Consider the following 21212-nt stretch of genomic DNA (forward strand, 5'->3'; position numbering starts at 1 on the left):
TCTTTTCCAAATTTAATTATGTGTGCTATATTTCTCTATCGTTCTTTCTGCAGAAATGTTTTTCATTAAAGAAAATAATTTCTTGGTTTTAAGCTTGATCCTAGCCCTACTCTCAGTCCTCTCATGGAGGTGCCTTGTGTGCCAGTAGAACTGCTCTCCGTAGGGTTTGCAGTGGCTGTGATCTGTCAGAAGTAGATTGCTGGGCCTTTCTTCTGAGCCACCTCTGGGTGGATTTGAATTGCTAACCTTTCAGTTAGTAGCCAAGCACTTAAAGTGTTTGTGCTGCCCAGGACTTCTACTTTCAGTCCTGTTGTTTGCCATGGAGTTGATCCTGACTCATAGTGAACCTATAGGGCAGGGTAGAACTGCCAAATAGGATTTCCAGGGCTGTAATCTTTATATTCGTCCCAAGCGGTGGCTAGTGGGTTCGAACTGCCGACCTTTTGGTTAGCAGCCGAGCACTTAACTACTTCGCCACCAGGGCGCATTCCTTCAATTTTAGTAATGTATAATTTTCTGTATAATACACAGTATGTAATATGCAAGGCTATATAATATACAAATTTCTCTTAGAGTAGAAAATAGAAGAAATTAAGGTATAGGGATAAAGCCAAATGATAAAGTCAGCTGTTAAACCTTTGTTTTAAAGAGGCCAGACATATTAGGGTATTATTTTCTGCCCAGGTGTTCTGTTCAGATCACTTCAGATTGTAACATTCAACTTCAATTTTCATTTTGCCGTAAGGACATGAATTTTGTAGGTTGTGTGTTTATTCGGTCTAACTGGGTTTTCACTATTTAGATTATCCTCTAGATGGTGACTTTTTTTTTTTTTTTCAATTTTATTGTTAAATTTATGTAACAAAACATTTGCCATTTAAACCACTTTTAAGTGTACAATTCATTGGCGTTAATTACAGTCAGTGTGTTGTGCAGGCATCGCCACTGTCCATTTCCAGATGTTTATCATCTCCCTGAACAGAAACTCAGTACTTTTAAATAATAATAACTCCCCCACTTCCTTCTCCCCCAAGCCCCTGGTGACCACTAATAAATGATTGTCTCTATGCATCTGCCTATTCTAGATATCTCATGTAAGTGGGATACAATATTTGTCTGACTTAGATGGAGACTTTTTTTAATGTAAAATTATTTTTGTTATTGAGGGTATATGTAGCAGAAAGTACACCAGTTCACCAGTTTCTACATGTGTAGTTCAGTGACATTCATTAAATTCTTCAAGTTGTACAACCATTCTTACCCTCCTTTTCTGAGTCATTCCTCCTCTATTAACATAAACTTAGTGCCCCCTGAGTTTCCTATCTAATTTCCGTGTTGCTGTTGTCAATTTGATCCCGTATTGGTAGATCTTAAAAGAGCTCCGTGCTCAAACCAGACATTCTTTACTAGTTAAGCTAAATGATAGTTTGGTTTTAAGAAGTCTTCAGGGGATATTTTTGGTTTAAGGTTTAAAGATTATCTCAGGGCAATAATTTCAGGGGTTCATCCAGCCTCCATGACTCCAGAAAGCCTGGATTCTATGAGAATTTGAAATTCTGGTCTGCATTTCCCCCGTTTTGATCAAGAGTGTTCTCTAGAACCATTGATCAAAATGTTCAGTAATGGCAGCCAGGCACCATCGAGTTCTTCTGGTCTCTTGGCGAAGGAGGCAGTTAGTTGTTCGAGGAGGCAACCAAACATGCATTCCATTTCCTCTTCTGTTCTTGAATTTCCTTTTTCCTCTGTTGCTCCAGGCAAATAGAAACCAGCTGTTGTTTCTTGGATGGCTGCTTAAAAGCTTTTAAGACTCCGGGTACTGCGCAACTAAGTAGGAGGTAGAACAGAAACACTAAACACACTATTAGGCCACTTAGTTGGGGTATCTCGTGAAACCATGACCTAAAATCTCCAAGCCAAGAAACCAAATCCCACGAAGTGTTTGTTTGTTCCTAAGCAGCCTCAGTAGTAACTCTTTTTTTTTTTTTTTTTCTTTATTGTAAATATATCTAAGGACCCCTAGTAGGCAGTGGCTGAGAGCTTCGCTGCTAATCAAAAGGCCAGCGGTTCAAATCCATCAGCCACTCCATGGGAAAAAGATGTGGCAGTCTGCTTCCTTAAAGATTTACAGCCTTGGAAACCCTGTGGGGCAGTTCTGCTCTGTCCTACTGGGTCACTGAGTCAGAACTGACTTGATGGCAATGCGTTTTGGTTTCAGCTGGTAAATATATCTGCCACACAACTTTTTCCATTTCATCCTTTTTATAGTGTACAACTTATTGACAGCAATTGCATTAAACATCTGTGCTACCCTACCCTTAATCAGTGTGATTTTCCATCACTGTAAACCAAAACTCAATATTCTATAAGAAATAAGCCAAAACTTGTTGCTGTGGAGTCGATTCCTACTCATAGAGTCAGACTGCCCTCATAGGGTTTCCAAGGCTGTAAATCTTTACAGAAGAAGACTGCCACATCTTTCTCCTGTGAAGCAGCTTATGGGTTTGAACTGCCAACCTTTCAGTTAGCAGCTAAGCGCTTAACCACTGCACATAGGGCTCCACTCCATAAACAATAACCTCACCTTTTCCCCTCCCTCCCATCTACTAAGAAACTTTGGTCTCTGTACATTTGCCCTTGGTGGCACAGTGGTTAAGAGCTATGACTGCTAACTAAAAGGTCAGCAGTTCAAATCCACCAGCCACTCCTTGGAAACTCTATGGGGCAGTTCTGCTCTGTCCTATATGGTCACTATGAGTCGGAATCGATTTGACGGCAATGAGAATTTTTTGTCTTTTTATATATAAGTGAGGAAATGGTAACAGCTTTTAATAACTATTGTATTTTGATCTACATTTATAGTCAGAAAGGGTAATTTATTTTTCAAATAGGCAACACATAAATTTGTTATAAAATTCAAAAGGAATAAAAAGAATACATACAGTTCCTATCATCACCCCAAAGCAGGTTTCCTTTTTGCAGTCACTTGCTGTTAACTAGGTTCTCGTGTATTCTTCAGAAATATTTTGTATGTACACAAAGATGAATGGCTATATGCTTTTTTAATAAAACAGCTTTATTGAGATATATGTTGTTGTTGAATGCCGTCAAGTTGGTTCTGACTCTTAGCAACCCTATGTACAACAGAACGAAACACTGCCTGGTCCTGCGCCATCCTCACAGTTGTTGCTATGTTTGAGCCTGTTATTGCAGCCATTGTCTCTATCCATCTTCTTGAGAGTCTTCCTCTTTTTCACTGGCCCTCGACTTTACCAAGCGTGATGTCCTTCTCTAGAGACCAGTCCCTCTTGATAACATGTCCAAAGTACATGAGAGGCAGTCCTGCCATCCTTGATTGTAAGAGCATTTTGACTATACTTCTTCCAAGACAGATACATGTTACATACAATAAAATTCACCAATTTTGAATGTATGGTTTGAATTTTGGCAAATGTACACACAGTCATGCAACTTCTACCAAGTTTTCCTCATATGTCTTTGTTATCAGTTCCCTCCAACTCCCTCTAAATCCTGGAACCATTTATCTACTTTCTCTTACTATTGTTTTGCTTTTTCCAGAATGTCATATAAATGGAATCTTAGAGTATATAGTCTTTTTGTGCCTTTCATTTAGCATTATGCTTTTGAGATTCATTCATATCAGTGTCTTGTACCAAGGAAGTGTTGAATGAGTGTGTTAATGTCTGTCAGCCTAAGCGTAGGTTAAATTTTTTAAATTAATTGCATCACACTGGCTCATGAAATGGTCCGATGGGTCTTCTGTTCAACTTGGTTAAATCTCAGCTCTCTTGATGTCGTTTGACATGGAAAAAGGTGATTCTTTGATAGGAGCAAAAGATTAAGGATAAATCACGAGTAAAATACCATTTAATGAACATGACATGACTTGAGAATAGCTTGTTAAATTCAAATTATATTTTAATAGCAACCTATTGCTATGGCGGTCAAAAGGAATAGGTAACTTCTGTGCTCTCAATCAAGTAAGTGTTCTTAGTTATACTCACTTGAATTGCAAACATTTGGGAATGGGAATTGCACCATAGGCCATTATTTTTTCTGGAGATGGGGCAAGGAATCTGTTGTAGGGACACACAAAATCCAAAAATTGAGATGCTTGAAAAAGTATATATTGTCTTTATCTCAGTCTCTGTGCTTTTTTGAAAAACTTTCTTTCTGAACTTTATGCTTTGTGTTCCAAATTTATAAATAGGATAAAACATCATAATTGATGTACTAAAATTGCTGATTGACTAGGTTAGCTTCTGAGGAAGGAACTTGGAGAAGCAAATATATGCTGTTCACTAAAAGGTTAAAAGATATATAACATTTAGAATAATATAATCACACCTTTATATAACCCTATTAAGATTTTAAATAGTTTTTATTGTACTTCTAAAATATTAGATTTTACTGTTTTTACTGTTGTAGTTTTAAAATACTAATGTTAAATTGTTTTAATATAAAATTAGTCCTTAGGACTTGTTTTTTACTCAGATAGCAAGCCTAGGGAAAGGGATATAGTATGATTTCCTGCCTTGTGGTTCTCAGATACCTCTTCTCAGTAACAAATACCAAGTTTGTGGACTCTTAGGTTAAAATAACTAAGGGAACTGGCATTACTGCAGGTAGGTCAGTCTCTGATTACAAAGGTTTATGATGAATTTTGTTACTTCAGTCAACCTTTTTTATGTATTAAAAAAAATTTTTTTTTTCCTACTACCTTTAGAACTTTGGTATAAACATCAACTGTAAGCATATATCAACATCTTGTCAGACAATCCAGTATAATTTGGAACATTTATATAGCTTTGAAAGCCTATCCCACATATAACCTGAGATACAAAAATAGTCCTGAATCTTTTTTGAAAAATAATAAATTTTTGTTTTAAAATGGTTTTTATGGCTCTTTAGTATATAATAGCTGTTTACCTTTCTTATCATATTTACCTACTAAACTCTGAACAAAGCAAAAATGATTCACTTTTTAAATCAGGCACGTGCATTCAAGAATCTGAAATACTTTCAGATAAAGATTCACTAATATACTTCTCTCTGACTTTGAAGGAGTGTTCCTAAAAGCGCTACACTGGTAGGACAGAATATTAGTAGCAGTGCATGTTTTGTTAATGGATAAAAGTTAGATTTATGTTTAATAAATTCTTTCTCCTTTCTTAAGGAATTGAATGACCTGGCACGGGACCCCCCAGCACAGTGTTCAGCAGGTCCTGTTGGAGATGATAGTAAGTACTTAACAGGAGTGATGAAGTAAAACAGCAGAACAGTCTGCTTCTGGGGAGCTCTGGGACGAATGAGTATATATCTCTTAAAGTTATTTTTGTGTGAAGAGGTAATTATGCTATAGGGAAGAGACAGTGTTTACCCTTACTTGTCTGTAGAAGATTCAGTCTTGCGTATACCCCATTATCTTCTGTGTTATTTATTATGTCTTGAACATCTTCTGGCAGACATTGTCTGTGTGTAGTTGTCCTGGTCCATTATTTGTCTGTTATATCCTTTGGGTATTTCCCTGGGGTAAAATATTTGAATATTTACCTGTTGTCCTTTAAGTAAAATAATAGTAAATATGATATATGTGTCTGTTCTTTCTACTGGCTCATACTACAAGGCAGGTATAGTTTTTTTTTTTTTATTATTAACTTTTATTGAGCTTCAAGTGAACGTTTACAAATCAAGTCAGTCTGTCACATATAAGTTTATATACATCTTACTCTGTACTCCCATTTGCTCTCCCCGTAATGAGTCAGCCCTTCCAGTCTCTCCTTTCGTGACCATTTTGCCAGCTTCCAACTCTCTCTATCCTCCCATCCCCCCTCCAGACAGGAGATGCCAACACAGTCTCAAGTGTCCACTTGATATAATTAGCTCACTCTTCATCAGCATCTCTCTCCTACCCACTGTCTAGTCCCTTTCATGTCTGCTGAGTTGTCTTCGGGGATGGTTCCTGTCCTGTGCCAACAGAAGGTTTGGGGACCATGACCGCCGGGATTCCTCTAGTCTCGGTCAGACCATTAAGTATGGTCTTTTTATGATAATTTGGGGTCTGCATCCCACTGATCTCCTGCTCCCTCAGGGGTTCTCTGTTGTGCTCCTTGTCAGGGCAGTCATCGATTGTGGCCGGGCACCAACTAGTTCTTCTGGTCTCAGGATGATGTAGGTCTCTGGTTCATGTGGCCCTTTCTGTCTCTTGGGCTCTTAGTTGTCGTGTGACCTTGGTGTTCTTCATTCTCCTTTGCTCCAGGTGGGTTGAGACCAATTAATGCATCTTAGATGGCCCCTTGTTAGCATTTAAGACCCCAGACGCCACATTTCAAAGTGGGATGCAGAATGTTTTCATAATAGAATTATTTAGTTGTTTTTTTTTTTAATGTCCAATTCATTTGCTTAATCCTGAGTAAAATAATTTATCAGATGATCTTATTGCACAAGTTGGGTAATAATTTTCTTTTTGTTCTACTTTGTCTCAACACAGCTTTTTCCCTATCCTTTCTAGCTTTTTAAAAAAAGAATATTGAAATAAGAGTGCTGTATGACACAAAATTCATTCACAAAAAATTGTAATATTTACAAATAGAAAAAAAGTATACTCGGAGAAGTGTGTAAGAGAAATTTGTAATTTAAAACAAAATAGAAGTGTGTGTTTAAAATTATTTTTATTAAGAATGTTACGGTTTTTGCTAAATCCTTAAGAATCAAAGTAAGGCCCTTTTACAGGGATTGTTTTACAGACAAAATAGATATTGTAAATTATAAGATTAAGCACATGAGTAACTATAGTATTTGGTATCAAATAGGATAGATCAGGTACTTAACCCTTTTCAAGACTTATTTTCTGCTTTGATTTTTTTTTTTTTTTTTTTTTGATACTGTACATTTTCAGTTGTGGAATGCATGCTGAGTTAGTGAGTGTGTTTAAATTTTTGCCTGGTAATATAGATTTTGGGAAATAGATTATGTGAAAATACATAATTTGTGGGAACCTATCTGGCCCACCAGTCTTGGGTAGCAGGCTTGCAGGGCACCCTTTTTTTGGGTACATGGGGCACCTCTGGTTTTACCTAATATCCCAGCTATTTTACTTCAACGAACATTTCTTTCACCTTTCACCATTACATAGATCCCCACTGGAGGGAAGCAAATACTTTCAGCAGGAAAAGTATACTCCCAAAGAACTCCAGAGGCATATAAAAAGTGTGTGGGATACTCTGTGTTCCACAAGTCACGAAAGAGTTTAAACCATAGAAAATGGTGTAAGTGCTTCCATTCAAGCGTTCTTATTTAAGCCTCGCAACAACCCTTTTAAGTGAGTGAGGAAGAAATTTTAAACTATTTTAAAGAAGAGTCCAGTGAGAGGATCTGGAAGTTCAGGTTTTCTGATTCTAGTTTTGTCCTTCCACCATATCTTATGGTCCACATGCATGAGTATCGTCTTTCCATTCAAATGAAAAAGTGGTTTTGTTTTAGGTAAGTTTTTCAAAATTGAGAGTAGCCAAAAATCTTAACCCTAATTAAAAGTGCTTGGAGTCTGGGGACTAGATTTTATTTTTGAAGTTCTCTTTTGTAAACTAATTTGCCTTTACTGTGCGTCCATCATAGTTAGCACTAATTTGTTACCCTGGAATATTAAATAAGACTCCTTCTAAAGCACAAACAATAAAAGAAAAAATAGATAAGTTGGACTTCATCAAAATTAAAAACATATTTCAAAGGACACCATGAAGAAAGTGAAAAGAAACCCACAGAATGAGAAGTTTTTTGCAATAAATTTTAGTATTCAGAAAATAAATAGAAATAATATAAAGGTAAATAACCCAGTTTAAAAATGGACAAAGGATTTTAATAGACATTTCTCCAAAAAAGATATACAAATGGCCAGTAAGCATATGAAAAGATGTTTATCATTTCATACCCACAAGAATGGCTCTAGTAAAAAAGACAAATAATAACAAGTGTTAGCGAAGATGTGGAGAAATTGGACTCTCATACACTGCCGGTGGGAGAGTGAAATGGTATAGCTGCTGTGGAAGACAGTTTGGCATTTTCTCAAAAAGTTAAATAGAATTACCATGTGACTCAGCAGTTCCACTCCTAGGTATATACCCAAGAGAAATAAAAGTATATATCCACAGAAAAATCTCTACATGGGTGTTCACAGAAGTATATAATTCATAATAACCAAAGAGTAGGAACAACCCAGATACCCATTAGCTTATAAATGGATAAATAAATGGGGTTATATCCATACAATGAAATATTTGACAATAAAAAGGAATGACATACTAATACATGGCACAACATGAATGAACCTTAAAAACGTTACATGTAAGAAACCATTCACAAAAGACTACATATTACATGTTTCCATTTATATGAAATGTCCAGGATAGGCAAATCCACAGAGAAAATATAGATGAATGGTTACGTATGAGTTTGGGGGGCATGGGGCGTGACTGCTAATCAGTATAGCCTGCCTTTTCGGACTGATAAAAATGTTCTATATTGATTGTGGTGATGGTTGCACAAGTCTGTGAATGTAAACCATTGAATTGTACACTTTAAATGGGTGGATTTTATGGTATGTGAATTATATTTTAAAACTTTAACTTCTAATTCCTAGTTATCCTATTCAACTTTTGAGTATCTGTAGTCATACTCTTAACCCGTCAACATAGTATTTACTTTCTCAAAGAGAGTAGTCTCTTCCTTAGAGACAGTGTAACTTTAAGCTTGATCATATTGCTTGCTGATAAGAATTATACTTCAGTGTTGTGAGTGTTCGAGAACATTTGAGGACAAATTACTGTTTAAAAAAAAATCTTGATCGGGCCTTCATGATAAACCACGTAAGGTTAAAAACACAAAGTAATTGGATAGCTAAATATACTTTCATCATCTTTTGTTATAAAACAGAGAGTATAACCTTCAGTGTAAGAAACTGTCAGCCAAAATGAAACTTTTTGAGCTGCCTAGCTTTCAAATGCTTCAGCACCATATGTTACTGATATTTAGTGTAAGAATAAAGGTAGAAGACTTGACTTTATTTTAAAATATCCAGATTTTGTTGTACCATTAAACTTTCCCCCCATTTTTCTATAAAGATTTGATAAGCAGGAAGAGGTGTACTTCCTGAAAGAAAAAGGTGAGATGAAGACTTACTAGTTATATAATAATCTGCTTCATATTCTTTTGTTTTGAACACTTGATGAATGCTACTCCCCAGAGATCTGTACATTCGAATACAGGTCTCCTGAGATTCAGGCTCAAACTGTAACAAATACTCTTACTATCCCTTTTAACCTCAAGGTTTCATCCATAGTACTGTAGGGTAATCACTGAGCTGTGACAGTCACATTTAAACTCTCATAAAACAGATTGTAGCTTTCAGTTTGCATAATTTGGTTTGACAGCCTCTCAAACCAAGGTGGTAGTAGTAGCTTTGTTTGATTTTTGACTGTGTCAAACTAGTTTTTAATTCAGTACCATGCGTTTTTTTTTTTTTGAACAGCTCCTGAGTTTGATCCTTAAAGGTTTTTAAAATAGATGTTTATGTAAAATATAGCAATATCTTATACAGTTACTATTCCTGGAGTTCTTTCTAACTGGAACCTTTGGTAATTCTTGAACTATTTACAGAACCATTATAATTTGAGGTAGATTAGATATTCTCTCACTACCTTCTTCCTTATTTATACTTCTGCCTAATAGAGCTAGGAGTCTTAGGAGGGTTCCAGAGGGATACCCAAGTCAGTGACTCCATAGGTATTCTTATATTTAACCAGTGTGGCAGAGTACTCAAGTAAAGATTTTAGTGGTGGGTCTTTAAATGCTTTAGTTAATTAAATTCATCTTACTTTGTTTTTAGTTTATCTTTCTGTCGTTGATACTCTAAATCATTGTACTTAGACGTAAATATCATTGGTCTCTGGTGCCTTAAAGTTAGCAATTTCTTCTTCCTTTTCCTTGTCACTCCTATTTTAAAGACTTAAGCCCTATGTGTGTATCTCCACTCATTTTTCTGGTAGTGGTATTTTACCCTTTATTTATAACAGTGAAGACAAAGTTGGGTATTAACAAGTTGTGTTGTTTTTACTTCAGAGATTTGAATGCCAGTCGTTTATATACATTTAGTTATGTTGGGGAATATTATACAGATACAACTTACTAACCAAACAGGTTATATATGAAGTAATCTGTTGATGTCGTTTATAAGAGCTCTTTATAATATCTTCAACTTCCTGGAGTACCAAATATGAAAGAGATTGCGATATTACTTGCAAATATTGATCTTTCCTCATCTTCTATTAGGAAAGGTATTATTTCCATAATTTTAACTGTTCCAGTTTTCAGCTTTTTGGCTTTTCTGCTCCAAGCCTCTTGGTTGGTCTAGGTTATCCAGTTTTTAATCATAAGGCATAAAACATGCTTTGTTTTTTGTTGGTAGGAAGAACAGGGAATGATTAAAAAAAACAGTTTTATCTTTAGCCAAGAATTTGTTCTGATTTAAATTTTCCTAATAACTTCTTAGGAAACCCTGGTGGTGTAGTTGTTAAGAACTGCAGCTGCTAATCAAAAGGTCGGCAGTTCGAATCCACCAGATGCTCCTTGGAAACTATGGGGGCAGTTCTACTCTGTCCTGTAGGGTCACTATGAGTCAGAATTGACTCGATGGCAACGGGTTTTAATAACTCCTTAAGCCTGGTAGTATTTTTAGCAAGCAAGGAAAAGGATTGGCCTTAAAGAGACTAGAAAGAAAGAATTAAGATTTAAATAGATAAATGGACAATTTAACTTATTTTCTTAATATGTCTCAGTATTTCTATAGTTTATTATCTAAGTTCTTTCTTGTTACTCATTACCTTATCTGACTCTTGCAACTTTGGACAGGAATGCAAGTGTAGTTATATCCTCCTTATTTGCATAAAATTAAATAACATAAAAGGATTAAGTGGAAGAGCAAGACTTAAAACAGGTCTCTTGACTTGTAGTTGGGTCATCCTTTTGCCTAATAATGTTTTCAGACTTGTTATTAGGGATTATTTATTCCAGTTGTCAGTATGTTTATAAACCAAGTGAGATTGTTTTTCCCTATAAACAGGACATTAAAAACAAAACCCATTGCCATAGAGTCAGTAATGACTCCTAGCGACCCTATAGGACAGGTTAGAACTGCCCCATAGGGTTTCCAAGGCTGTAAATCTTTAAGAAAGCAGACTGCCACATCCTTCTCCTGCAAGGCTGCCGGAGGGTTCAAATCACCGACCTTTCAGTTAGCCCAGTGCTTAACCATTGCACCACCAGGCTCAGGGACCTTTTATAAGACCTTTGCTGAAGAGACTAGGACCAATTTTAGTGGCTCAAAGTAACTTTCTCCTTAGCTTCTTAATCCATAAAAAAATTGGTTGGCAGAAGGTGAGTACTGGCGATGGGTAATCTAGGAAGGAGAGAGAGCGCCTCAGCAGTATCTGTCCTTTGCCTTTAATTCCTAATAGACAGGCTGCTTGCTATATGTGGGTTCAGGTCCCAGTGAGGGACAAACCAATTATAGGGACAATTTTATATGCAGAAAGTCAGAAGAATTTGGACTGACTGACATTCCAGTGGATTTTCATATGGTTTCTTAGTCTTCACATGTCTGCCTTGTAGCAGGAGTTAACTGTTTTGGGTTGTTCAAATTCCAGTGACAACTTCCCTTACTTTGCCCAGATCCTAGTATGACTGTTGAGTGCTAAGTTAGGTTCCTTAGAAGCAAAAACTCTGGCTTTTTGAGCTCTGTGCTGTACCTAGTGATGCCATCTTAGAAATGAAATAAGTGCCATTTTTTGCAGTTTGAAGAGAAAATTTCTCTGTTAAACAAGTTTATAATTTACTGAGGTTATCCCTAGAGTTTGTAATCAATCTTGGGTTTTCTTTAGTTGTTGAGGGGCCAGTAATTCTGAAGACTGACACACAAGAGCTCTTAGGAATTTTATTTCATTGCAAAAATCACTGCTTTTACTAAAAATACGAATTTGAGTATTGCCTACCTTGACTTTACCAGTCTCCCCTCTACTAGCATTATAAAAGGAGTATGTTGTATGTTGTAGTGTTGGGGTAATGCTAATGATATAACACATCAAAGAGTGAATCTTTTGGTTCTGCTTTTACCCTTTGAGGTAAAGAAATGCTCATTTAAAAATCGAACTTTGGACTTGTCAAGAAGTTTGTTTCCCTGACAAGAGTTTTCAAGATGCGTTAGCAACCAAGTACTTAATTTCATTGAGCTACCTTATCAGTGTTCTAGACTGTTCTAGTCATTTTTTTCCTTCTTTAGATTCATACTTGATTTAGAGTTCTCATTCTGCCCAGGACTCATTATTAAATTGCTCATAAATAAACTGAGATTAGATGGGGAGCAATATGTTAGTATGGTACAGGTACAGTGTGTATACTGCTTCATGATGATTTTGTTATTCTTTTTCAGTGTTCCATTGGCAAGCTACAATAATGGGGCCAGTAAGTATTCAGATGAATTTCAGAATAAATGGTTTCAATAATTCGCCTATTTTAATTCCACTTTTTTTGTCATCAACAGAATGACAGTCCCTATCAGGGTGGAGTATTTTTCTTGACAATTCATTTCCCGACAGATTACCCTTTTAAACCACCTAAGGTAATTGAGATGTGGTGATTGCTTTTTATGTGCTTTTTATGATACTAATAAACCAGCTTACAAAAAGTATTTCTTTTTTCTATAGGTTGCATTTACAACAAGAATTTACCATCCAAATATTAACAGTAATGGCAGCATTTGTCTTGATATTCTACGGTCACAGTGGTCTCCAGCACTAACTATTTCAAAAGGTAACAGAATGGGTATTTGATACCAAGATGAAGCAACATTTTTTGTTTTTTTGTCTTTTTAAGGTTATTCATTTTTTAAAAGATTACTCATACCTTTTAAGAGGAGGTAACAATCCTCCTTCATTCTGAATAGACCTTGAGTCAACTGAAGAGAGTTGAACTTTCAAGCATAGATATTCTTTGATGTGATGACTACAGTGTCCATTGTGCTATTCAAGCTTAGGTTGGAAGGTGGCTACTTGACATGAATGTTTTTAGAGCATGGTTTGAATAGAAGACATTATGTCTCTTCCACCCTTGAGATCCATGAATGGAAAGAATAGACATAGTTCTAGAATAGGAAATGGCCCTTTTAGAGGAAAGCTTGTGCTATATAAACACAGATATTAGGTAATTAAAAAACAAAATATAGGTGAATTTGTATACAAACCGTTAAAGAATTCACCCACTTTTGAATCTGTTCCTGTTTCCGTCAGGAGCAGACTTATCCTTTAAGGTGGTCAGATTAATATAAATTTTTATTTGAGCATCTTAATCTTTGGTATAGTGTGTGTGTTTGGAAATGTGTAAAGTTGGTTACTAAGTTTGTGATGAAAGATCCAATAGTTCTTCTAAATGAGACCTGATTACATGAGTAGGTTGGGAATTTTTTTTATTATCAGTAGACTGAGCTGTTAGTTAATTATCATTGTTTTATATTTTGATTTGAGGTGGTACAACCTCTCAACATTATGTCCAAATGAAATCACAAGTGAATTAAAAACTAAACCATAATTTATAGAAGAAAACAAAAATGAATATAGAATCTCAACTTTATAATCTGAATAGTGATGAAAGAAGAGAGATCACTAGAAGTGCCTTTGTAAAAAACAAAAGCATTTGTTTAAAGGAAAAGTTAGTCAAAATACAAATTCGGGAAATAAACGGCAGATATAATAATGGGTTACCCATGAGTCAAAATCAACTCAGTGGCAATGAATGCTTTTTGTTTTTAAAATAAAAACACATATCAGTGGGGGTGGGGGGGAGGGGCCCAGATCCCAAAGTGAACATTAAAATAAGTCTCCCTTTTTCATCTTTTTGTTAACAAAGATCTTTTAAAAAAGGAGACAAAGTGCTGGTGACGTATATTGAAATGGGCACTCATGCAAAGGTAGAAATATAGATCTGTATAGCTGTTTGCTATAAAATAGTCTTTGAATATGTATTAAAAGATGTATTCATCTATCCTATGACCAAGTAATTTTCTTTTTTTTAATTGTACTTTAGATGAAGGTTTACAGAACAAACTAGATTCTCATTAAACAACTAATACACATACTGTTTTGTGACACTGGTTACCAACCCCATGACATGTCAACACTCCCCCCTTCTCAACATTTGGTTCCCTGTTACCAGCTTTCCTGTCCCCTCTTGCCTTCTAGCCCTTGTCCCTGGGCTGGTGTGCCCCTTTAGTCTCATTTTATTTTATGGACCTGTCTAATCTTTGGCTGAAAGGTGAGCCTCAGGAGTGACTTTTCATTACTGAGCTAAAAGGGCGTCTGGGGGCCATGCTCTTGGGGTTTTTCTTCAGTCTCTCAGGCCGGTAAGTCTGGTCTTTTTTTGTGAGTTTGAATTTTGTTCTGCATTTTTCTCCAGCTCTGTCTAGGACCCTCTAGCGTGGTCCCTGTTAAGAGTAGTCAGTGGTGGTAACTGGGTACCATCTGGTTGTGCTGGACTCAGTCTGGTGGAGGCTGTAGCCGTTGTGGTCCATTAGTCCTTTGGACCCTTGTGTCCTTGATTTTCTTCATTTTCCCTTGCTTCAGACAAGGTGAGACCAGTGGAGTATCTTAGATGGCTGCTCTTGACTCCAGTAATTCTTGTTTCAGTCATCTGTCCTAAAAAACAGTCCCAAATGCTGAAGAGGCTTTATATGCGAGTATATTTGTGACAGTGTTATTTCTGAAAATTAGAAATTACTTACAGATCCAACAGTAGAGGAAGAAGTAAATCAGTTCTAACATGTCAATTTAATAGACTGTTGTTATTTACAAATTTTGTGGAAAATGAGGAAATATTATATTTGAAAAAATCAGGGTATACCATTTGTGTACATTGTAACTTGAACTGTGTGAAAAAGTATGTTAAAATAGCTAGAAAGAAATAGTGTTGGTTTTGGTATTTGGGTGGTGAAATTTGATGTATGAAAACGTTTTTGTTTTCCTTTTCTGTGTGCTTATATTTTACTGTTTAATGCATACATTTAGACAGAACACAACATAGTTTCATGGTAAAGAATATTGATTCTGGATCCACCTGCCTATGTTCAGATTTCAACTCCACCTCTTATTAAGGAGTACTACACAGAACATATATCTGTTGTTCTTGTGATATCCTGGGCTATTGAAGGTCCTTTTGATTGCTCTTCACCAAGTAACAGTGGAAATACAATTACCTAGTAATGGGACAGAGAAATGGAATGGGAGGGGCTTGTTCTTTTTTTTTTTTTTTCCATTTTCGCCATGCTTATTGTTGATTTTTCAGCTATTTTAAATCATAAGGGCTATTAGTTTATTTGACTTGTGGTGTTCTCTCTATCTGGATAGATATCTTTAAAAAGAAGTGGAGTGCCATTTTGTTGAATTTGATTGTATTAACTTATCTAGGTTTAATATTTTAATGACTCCTTTTTTTAAATTGAACATACGTATAGGCAACCAGCTCTGTGACAGGCCTTGACTAGGAAATTCTTTGTGTGACATTAATGATCCCTTTAACAAATAGTCTGTTTTCGAGGGTAATAATTTTGATCCAAAATTGCTTCCACTTTGAAGATATATGTTAAGGACATAAAATACAGAAAACTTGAAGCAGATAAGTATGCTATAAAGCCACTAGATTGTTTTTAGAACCGGAAGTGACTATGAGTTATGACACTAATAAAAATGAATATATTCTGAGCATATTATACTGATGAAGAATGTATATAGTTGAAAGTCTAGTCACTTCAGTGAAGAGCCTATGCAGGTTGTGGAAATAGGAGTTGGTTATTCTCTTGCCCAGAGAGAGTGAAGTATAAGCCAAAATCAATTTTCCAGAAATTAAAGGAGCCTTTTTGTAGTATACTGGAGCTTTGGTTAAGAGTTTTGCTGTTAACCAAAAGGTCAGCAGTTCAAACCCACTAGCCACTCCTTGGGTAGTTCTGCTTTGTCCTGCGGGGTCGTTATGCGTCAGAATCGACTTGACGGCAGCGAATTTTGGTTTTTGGATGTAGTATACTAAGAATCCTTTTATCATGTCTAGATATCCATCCTCCCCTTCCTTTCCTGGAAGGAAAATCAGAAAAACTAAAAATCTTTTTCGAAGTTGCCTTGTTAGAGCATTTAGGAGAGTAAGTAAAGAGAATTTATAACAAACACTAATTTAGTAATCTGTCTACTAATTTTAGGTGAAGAATCAGTTGTGCTCTTGCCAATTTGATAGGCTAGATAAATTTCTTCTTTTTATAGTCAACAATTTCATGAATATTCAAAGTATAACTCCCTGTTGTCATTTTCAGGAAATACATGAGATCTTTCCTAATTGCTGTTAGAATGTTCTATGCTTGAAGAGAGAGCATCAGGTGATAGCACCTGACAATGGGAAGAGAAGATGTTTTGGGAATGCCATCTGCCAGAATTGTGGGCAACAGGAATGAAGAGTCAGAAAACATCTTTCCTGATGTTTTTATTTTCCATATACTCTTAAGGCAAGAAAATAGCTTTTTTTGTTACCAAACTGAATGATAAAGGGCATGTTAACTTTTTCTTCACCTCTTAGAAGCCCTTGATCTCTACAGAATTGATTTGATAGGAAAACAAGTAAATCTTTTTTCTGCTGAATTTGATGTTTTGGGAGTAAATAGGTCAGCGTCATTGCCTCTTGCTGCAAAAGCATTAGAGAGAAATAAGATAGCTGAGTTCTGTTAGCATCAGAATAGAACAATTGGAATTTATTTCATTATGTCAGAAGCTACTGACATTGGCCCTCTCTTTCCATTCAATAAAGAATATGTAAGTTAACAACAGATTTGAACAGAGGAAATTATACGATTGAGATTTGCCGTAATAATTTGTTACGTTCCAGGTTGTCACTGAGGAAATGGCTTAGATGAGATTCTAAATCGTATGTTGTGTCCTCTATAATATAAAGTATGTGGCCAACCCCATTGGGGGGCAAGTGCTAATTGCTTTCAACTTAAAATGAAACAAATTCATTTTATCTGAATGTGATACCTGCCATTGAGAAAGCAGTGATTGTTGGATTTCATGGTTGTCATTTCTGACTAAGAGTATTCCATAATGTACTTTCTTTGGAATTTTGGAAGCTATTCACCCCTGAACATGGGGTTCTAAAAATTCAGTTTTACGGGCTCAGAAAAGTATTCCTGGTCTAGGATTTGGAAGACCGAGGTTCTAATTCCATTCTCATAACTCACTAGCCAGGGACATTGGGTAAGTTATTTCACCTGTCTGGCCTAGCTTCCTAAGTTTCTTTAAGTCTTGGTTGGTTACTGTTATTATAAAGCTACAGAACTGCTAGGTACTACAATATAAATAGGTTCGGTATCTCATGTTCTCCCAACTCTTTGCTTTTATCTTCTATTAATTTATACACTTTTTTCTTTCTAGTACTCTTGTCCATCTGTTCTCTGTTGTGTGATCCCAATCCAGATGATCCTTTAGTGCCTGAGATTGCGCGGATCTACAAAACAGATAGAGAAAAGTAAGTATGACCTCCAGACAGAAAGGTGTCTGGTTGGGTGGGGATGTTTGTGTCTCAAGTCTTTCTTAATTAAGGACTGAAGATGCTTCAGGTATTTAAAATGAAGCTCTCAAATACTCTCCCGGGGACAAGAAAGGAATATTTGTCCCAAGTATTATAAGTAGACAGTGCTGATCTTAGGATCCCTAATTGTTTCATATGATTCTTGCTGTCTGTAAAAACTTTTCTATAGTACTTTTTCCAACAGCGTTATATCTTATGCTTGACTTTTGACATCAAGCATTTTTCATTAAGATCCAATATGTCTTAAGTATGAAAAAAACCAAATCCACTGCCATCAAGTCAATTCCAACTCATAGTGACCCTATAGGACAGAGTAGAACTGCCCGGTAGGGTTTCCAAGGCTATAATCTTTACTAAAGCAGACTGCAACATCTTTATCCCATGGAACGGCTGGTGAGCTCGATGTGTGACCTTTTGGTTAGCAGCTGAGCGCTTAACCGCTGTGCTACCAGGGCTTCTTTATGTCTTAAGTATTTGTAAATTAATGGGAGAAAGGAATTTATTTTCTACCATTTGGCAAATTCTAAAGAAAGAAAGTGAATAAATGTTAGAAGACAAGAAATCCTCAAATTTCTAAAACAAAACTTCACAAAGAGTTCACATATTTTAGAGTTGTACTGTGAATTACTGCAGCATGTCAAGATATCAAAAGAGGTTGTAACTAAAAGTGTTCTAACCTTTTTTGATTTGCATATTCAGTGAGATTATTGGAAGAAGTGAATGAGAGAGATTAGTTTTGAAATTTATTGGGTTAGAGAGTCATTGATGGGTTTTTTTTAAATAGTTTTTTGTTTTAATGGAACTACACAGGAGTTGAGATTCTAACAGCATTTGGTTCTTAGTTTAGTTTTGTCTGTTTAGGTCTGAATAGCATCTGTAGTTATGTAATACTGGCTGCATTCAGAATAAAATTAGATCATACTTTTTGCTGACTATTTGTGAATTCCTTATATTTTTTTATTGGAGAACCATTTTTGTCCAATACCTAGAATTGTGTGCATGCATGTCTACCGGAAGGCGTGTTCTAAATCATTGTGCTAGTATGTTTGGTAGACCTTTCCTACATCCTTTTTCTAATAGAAGAATCATAGGAGCTTTTTCTCTGCTTATTTTACTACTAAAACATTCTTCCGGAGCAGTGAGTTCCCATCTGTTCCATCAACCAGATTGTTCTGCCAGAACCAGTTGTTTATTGACATACAGAAGAAAGTATTGTCAGTTTAATCCCTATTGGTATTTGGTTTCAAGAACTATAATGTAGAACTACATAGTTTCAAGAACCTCAAATAAATGGATCAAGAGCTAAAGACCTTTCATAAAAATAGATTGATCAAGTGTAGAATAACAAATGCTAAAATTTAATCAGAATCTTCTATAAATAGCATTTACAGGAAATTGTTTCACATTTTAAATCCCATTAATTTGAATTAAATGCATATTAGAAATATGGGCTAGAAAGATAACTTTGTTTGACACTCCTAAAAGTTAAACCCTCAAGTGCTAGCTGGGATAATGAATGAAATCTGTTGCTTACTGACACCTCACCTTATGTTAAGCCAAGCCTCTCTTTGTGTATACAGGTACAACAGAATAGCTCGGGAATGGACTCAGAAGTATGCGATGTAATTAAAGAAATTATTGGATAACCTCTACAAATAAAGATAGGGGAACTCTGAAAGAGAAAGTCCTTTTGATTTCCATTTGACTGCTTTCTATGAGCCCACGCCTCATCTTCCCCTGTGCACATGTTTACCTGATACAGCAGTGCTGCGTGTTGTACATACTTGGAACAACAAACTAGAAATACTGTACTCCTGTACCAACATTGCCTCCTAGCAGAGAAGTGTGTGTGTGACAAGCCAGTTCTCCAGGCCTAACCTAGGTGTGAGACTAAAAGCTTTCATTACTGACTTACGTTTTGGATAACGGCAAGGTGAGGGGTGGTGGGTATGGTGTAAGCTTGGATGGGGAAGAACAGCTCTACTGACCGGTAGGAGATTGTTTTTAAGTGGAATCCTTTTAAACTCAAAACAGTTATGAAAAGCAAGGTGAAGAACATGAAGCTGTTTCTGTATTCGTTTTGTTCTGAAGGACCTACATCTTAGGTGAAGGTTATGACCAACCAGATTAAACTCTACCCACACATCCTGTATTTTAAGGTCTAAGTTTAACTGGTCAACATTTAAATGGATTGGAGCTATTAGTACATAAAGTGTGATGGGCTTTGATCCCAACTCTTTTACATCTCCCTGCCCCTTCAACCTTCGTCCTTCTAGCCTCTCTTTTTCTCTTCCGTATTCTTCGGTTTGTATGTGGTTTCTCAGTTAATACATAGCTAATAGCTCTTATTTTTCTTATGTTTTTAACTGCTTAGGTCTATCTGGATGTAAGGGTGAAAATACATTTGATGGAAATACTTGTGTATATTTAAAGACCCAGTCGCTCCTCTGGAGCTTGTACGTTTAAGAATGATTAATCTGTGTAATAAACTGATTACTACAGTCATTACATACAACTTTGTGTGAATAGGCTTCTTGATTTTAAGAACTTCCTCTACCTGAAATTAGTGGTGGATTTTCCCCCACCCCTGAAATGTTTTCATTTATATTGGTTGCATTTTAAAATCATGAAACAATTCCAGTTTACATAGTAAAAAGGGTATTTTGAGAGTAACTTTACTGAACAAGATAGGGGCATAAGCTTAAAAGCATTTCCATAAAACTTAGATGTGCAGCATTCCAGGAACATGACTGTTAAACTAAATAAGAAATTTGCTTTATTAATGAAACTAAGCTGCATTTCACCAAAACCTTGTGACATGCCCTTGGTATATAGGACATAGAACACAAAAGCATTGCTATTTGGTAAGTTAAGCCTCTGTGATTGTAACGTAAAAGAGCAACATTGACCAAACCTGGGAAACATGAGCACAATCTTGTATTGGAGAGTCTACATAATTACTTTGCACTAACATTTGCAGGATGTTCATCCAAGTTTAAATTGTACTGTATGTGGCTTTTTTGAAGTCTTCCCTTGACTCTAGTAAAATGTAGTTTGAAACTTGTAAACAACTGTGTTTGCCAGAAACATTGTTCATGTGAAGTAGGCAAGTTACCTTTTTTCCTCCCCTTCTCCTTATCTAATTGTAAACCAGGCCAGCCCGAAGGCCACAGCTGATGCTCTTTAGCCACCAGGTTCTTTCAAATGCATCTTTACACTCTTGCACAAAAATTGAGGAATAAATGTCCATTGCTTTTGGTTTTAAACTTGTTCAACTTGTCTCATCTCTCAGTGTCACTGCTCTTTCATCTCAAAACTAAAGTGTGGTATAACCTGAAACCTCTTAAAGTGCTGCTTTTTAGCTGATGATTATTATTAGCATTTCCAGCATCTTTGATCTTACAGAAAAGTTTTGATAACAGTTGTGGGGAAATGAATTAAAATTGAACTCTGACCTAAAATCACCCTGTATTCTCAGTATCATGGGCAGGTGGGAATTCATCATTTTTGGGCTTGCTGTACCTTTGACC

General features: G+C 36.0%; 1 protein-coding gene across 1 annotated transcript in view; it reads left to right on the forward strand.

Moving 5' to 3' along the window:
* Positions 1-20948, forward strand: part of UBE2D2 (ubiquitin conjugating enzyme E2 D2) — a 52469-nt gene extending 31521 nt beyond the window's left edge. Inside the window, exons 2-7 of the mRNA XM_049873792.1 lie at positions 5195-5258; positions 12497-12528; positions 12608-12685; positions 12771-12876; positions 17526-17619; positions 19263-20948. Of these exons, the coding sequence (XP_049729749.1) occupies positions 5195-5258; positions 12497-12528; positions 12608-12685; positions 12771-12876; positions 17526-17619; positions 19263-19308 (420 nt within the window). The 3' untranslated portion in view covers positions 19309-20948. The remainder of the gene's footprint in view (positions 1-5194; positions 5259-12496; positions 12529-12607; positions 12686-12770; positions 12877-17525; positions 17620-19262) is intronic.
* Positions 20949-21212: the final 264 nt, after the last annotated feature.

This window comes from Elephas maximus, chromosome 2, assembly GCF_024166365.1.
Source record: "Elephas maximus indicus isolate mEleMax1 chromosome 2, mEleMax1 primary haplotype, whole genome shotgun sequence".
NCBI classification, from domain to species: Eukaryota; Metazoa; Chordata; class Mammalia; order Proboscidea; family Elephantidae; genus Elephas; species Elephas maximus.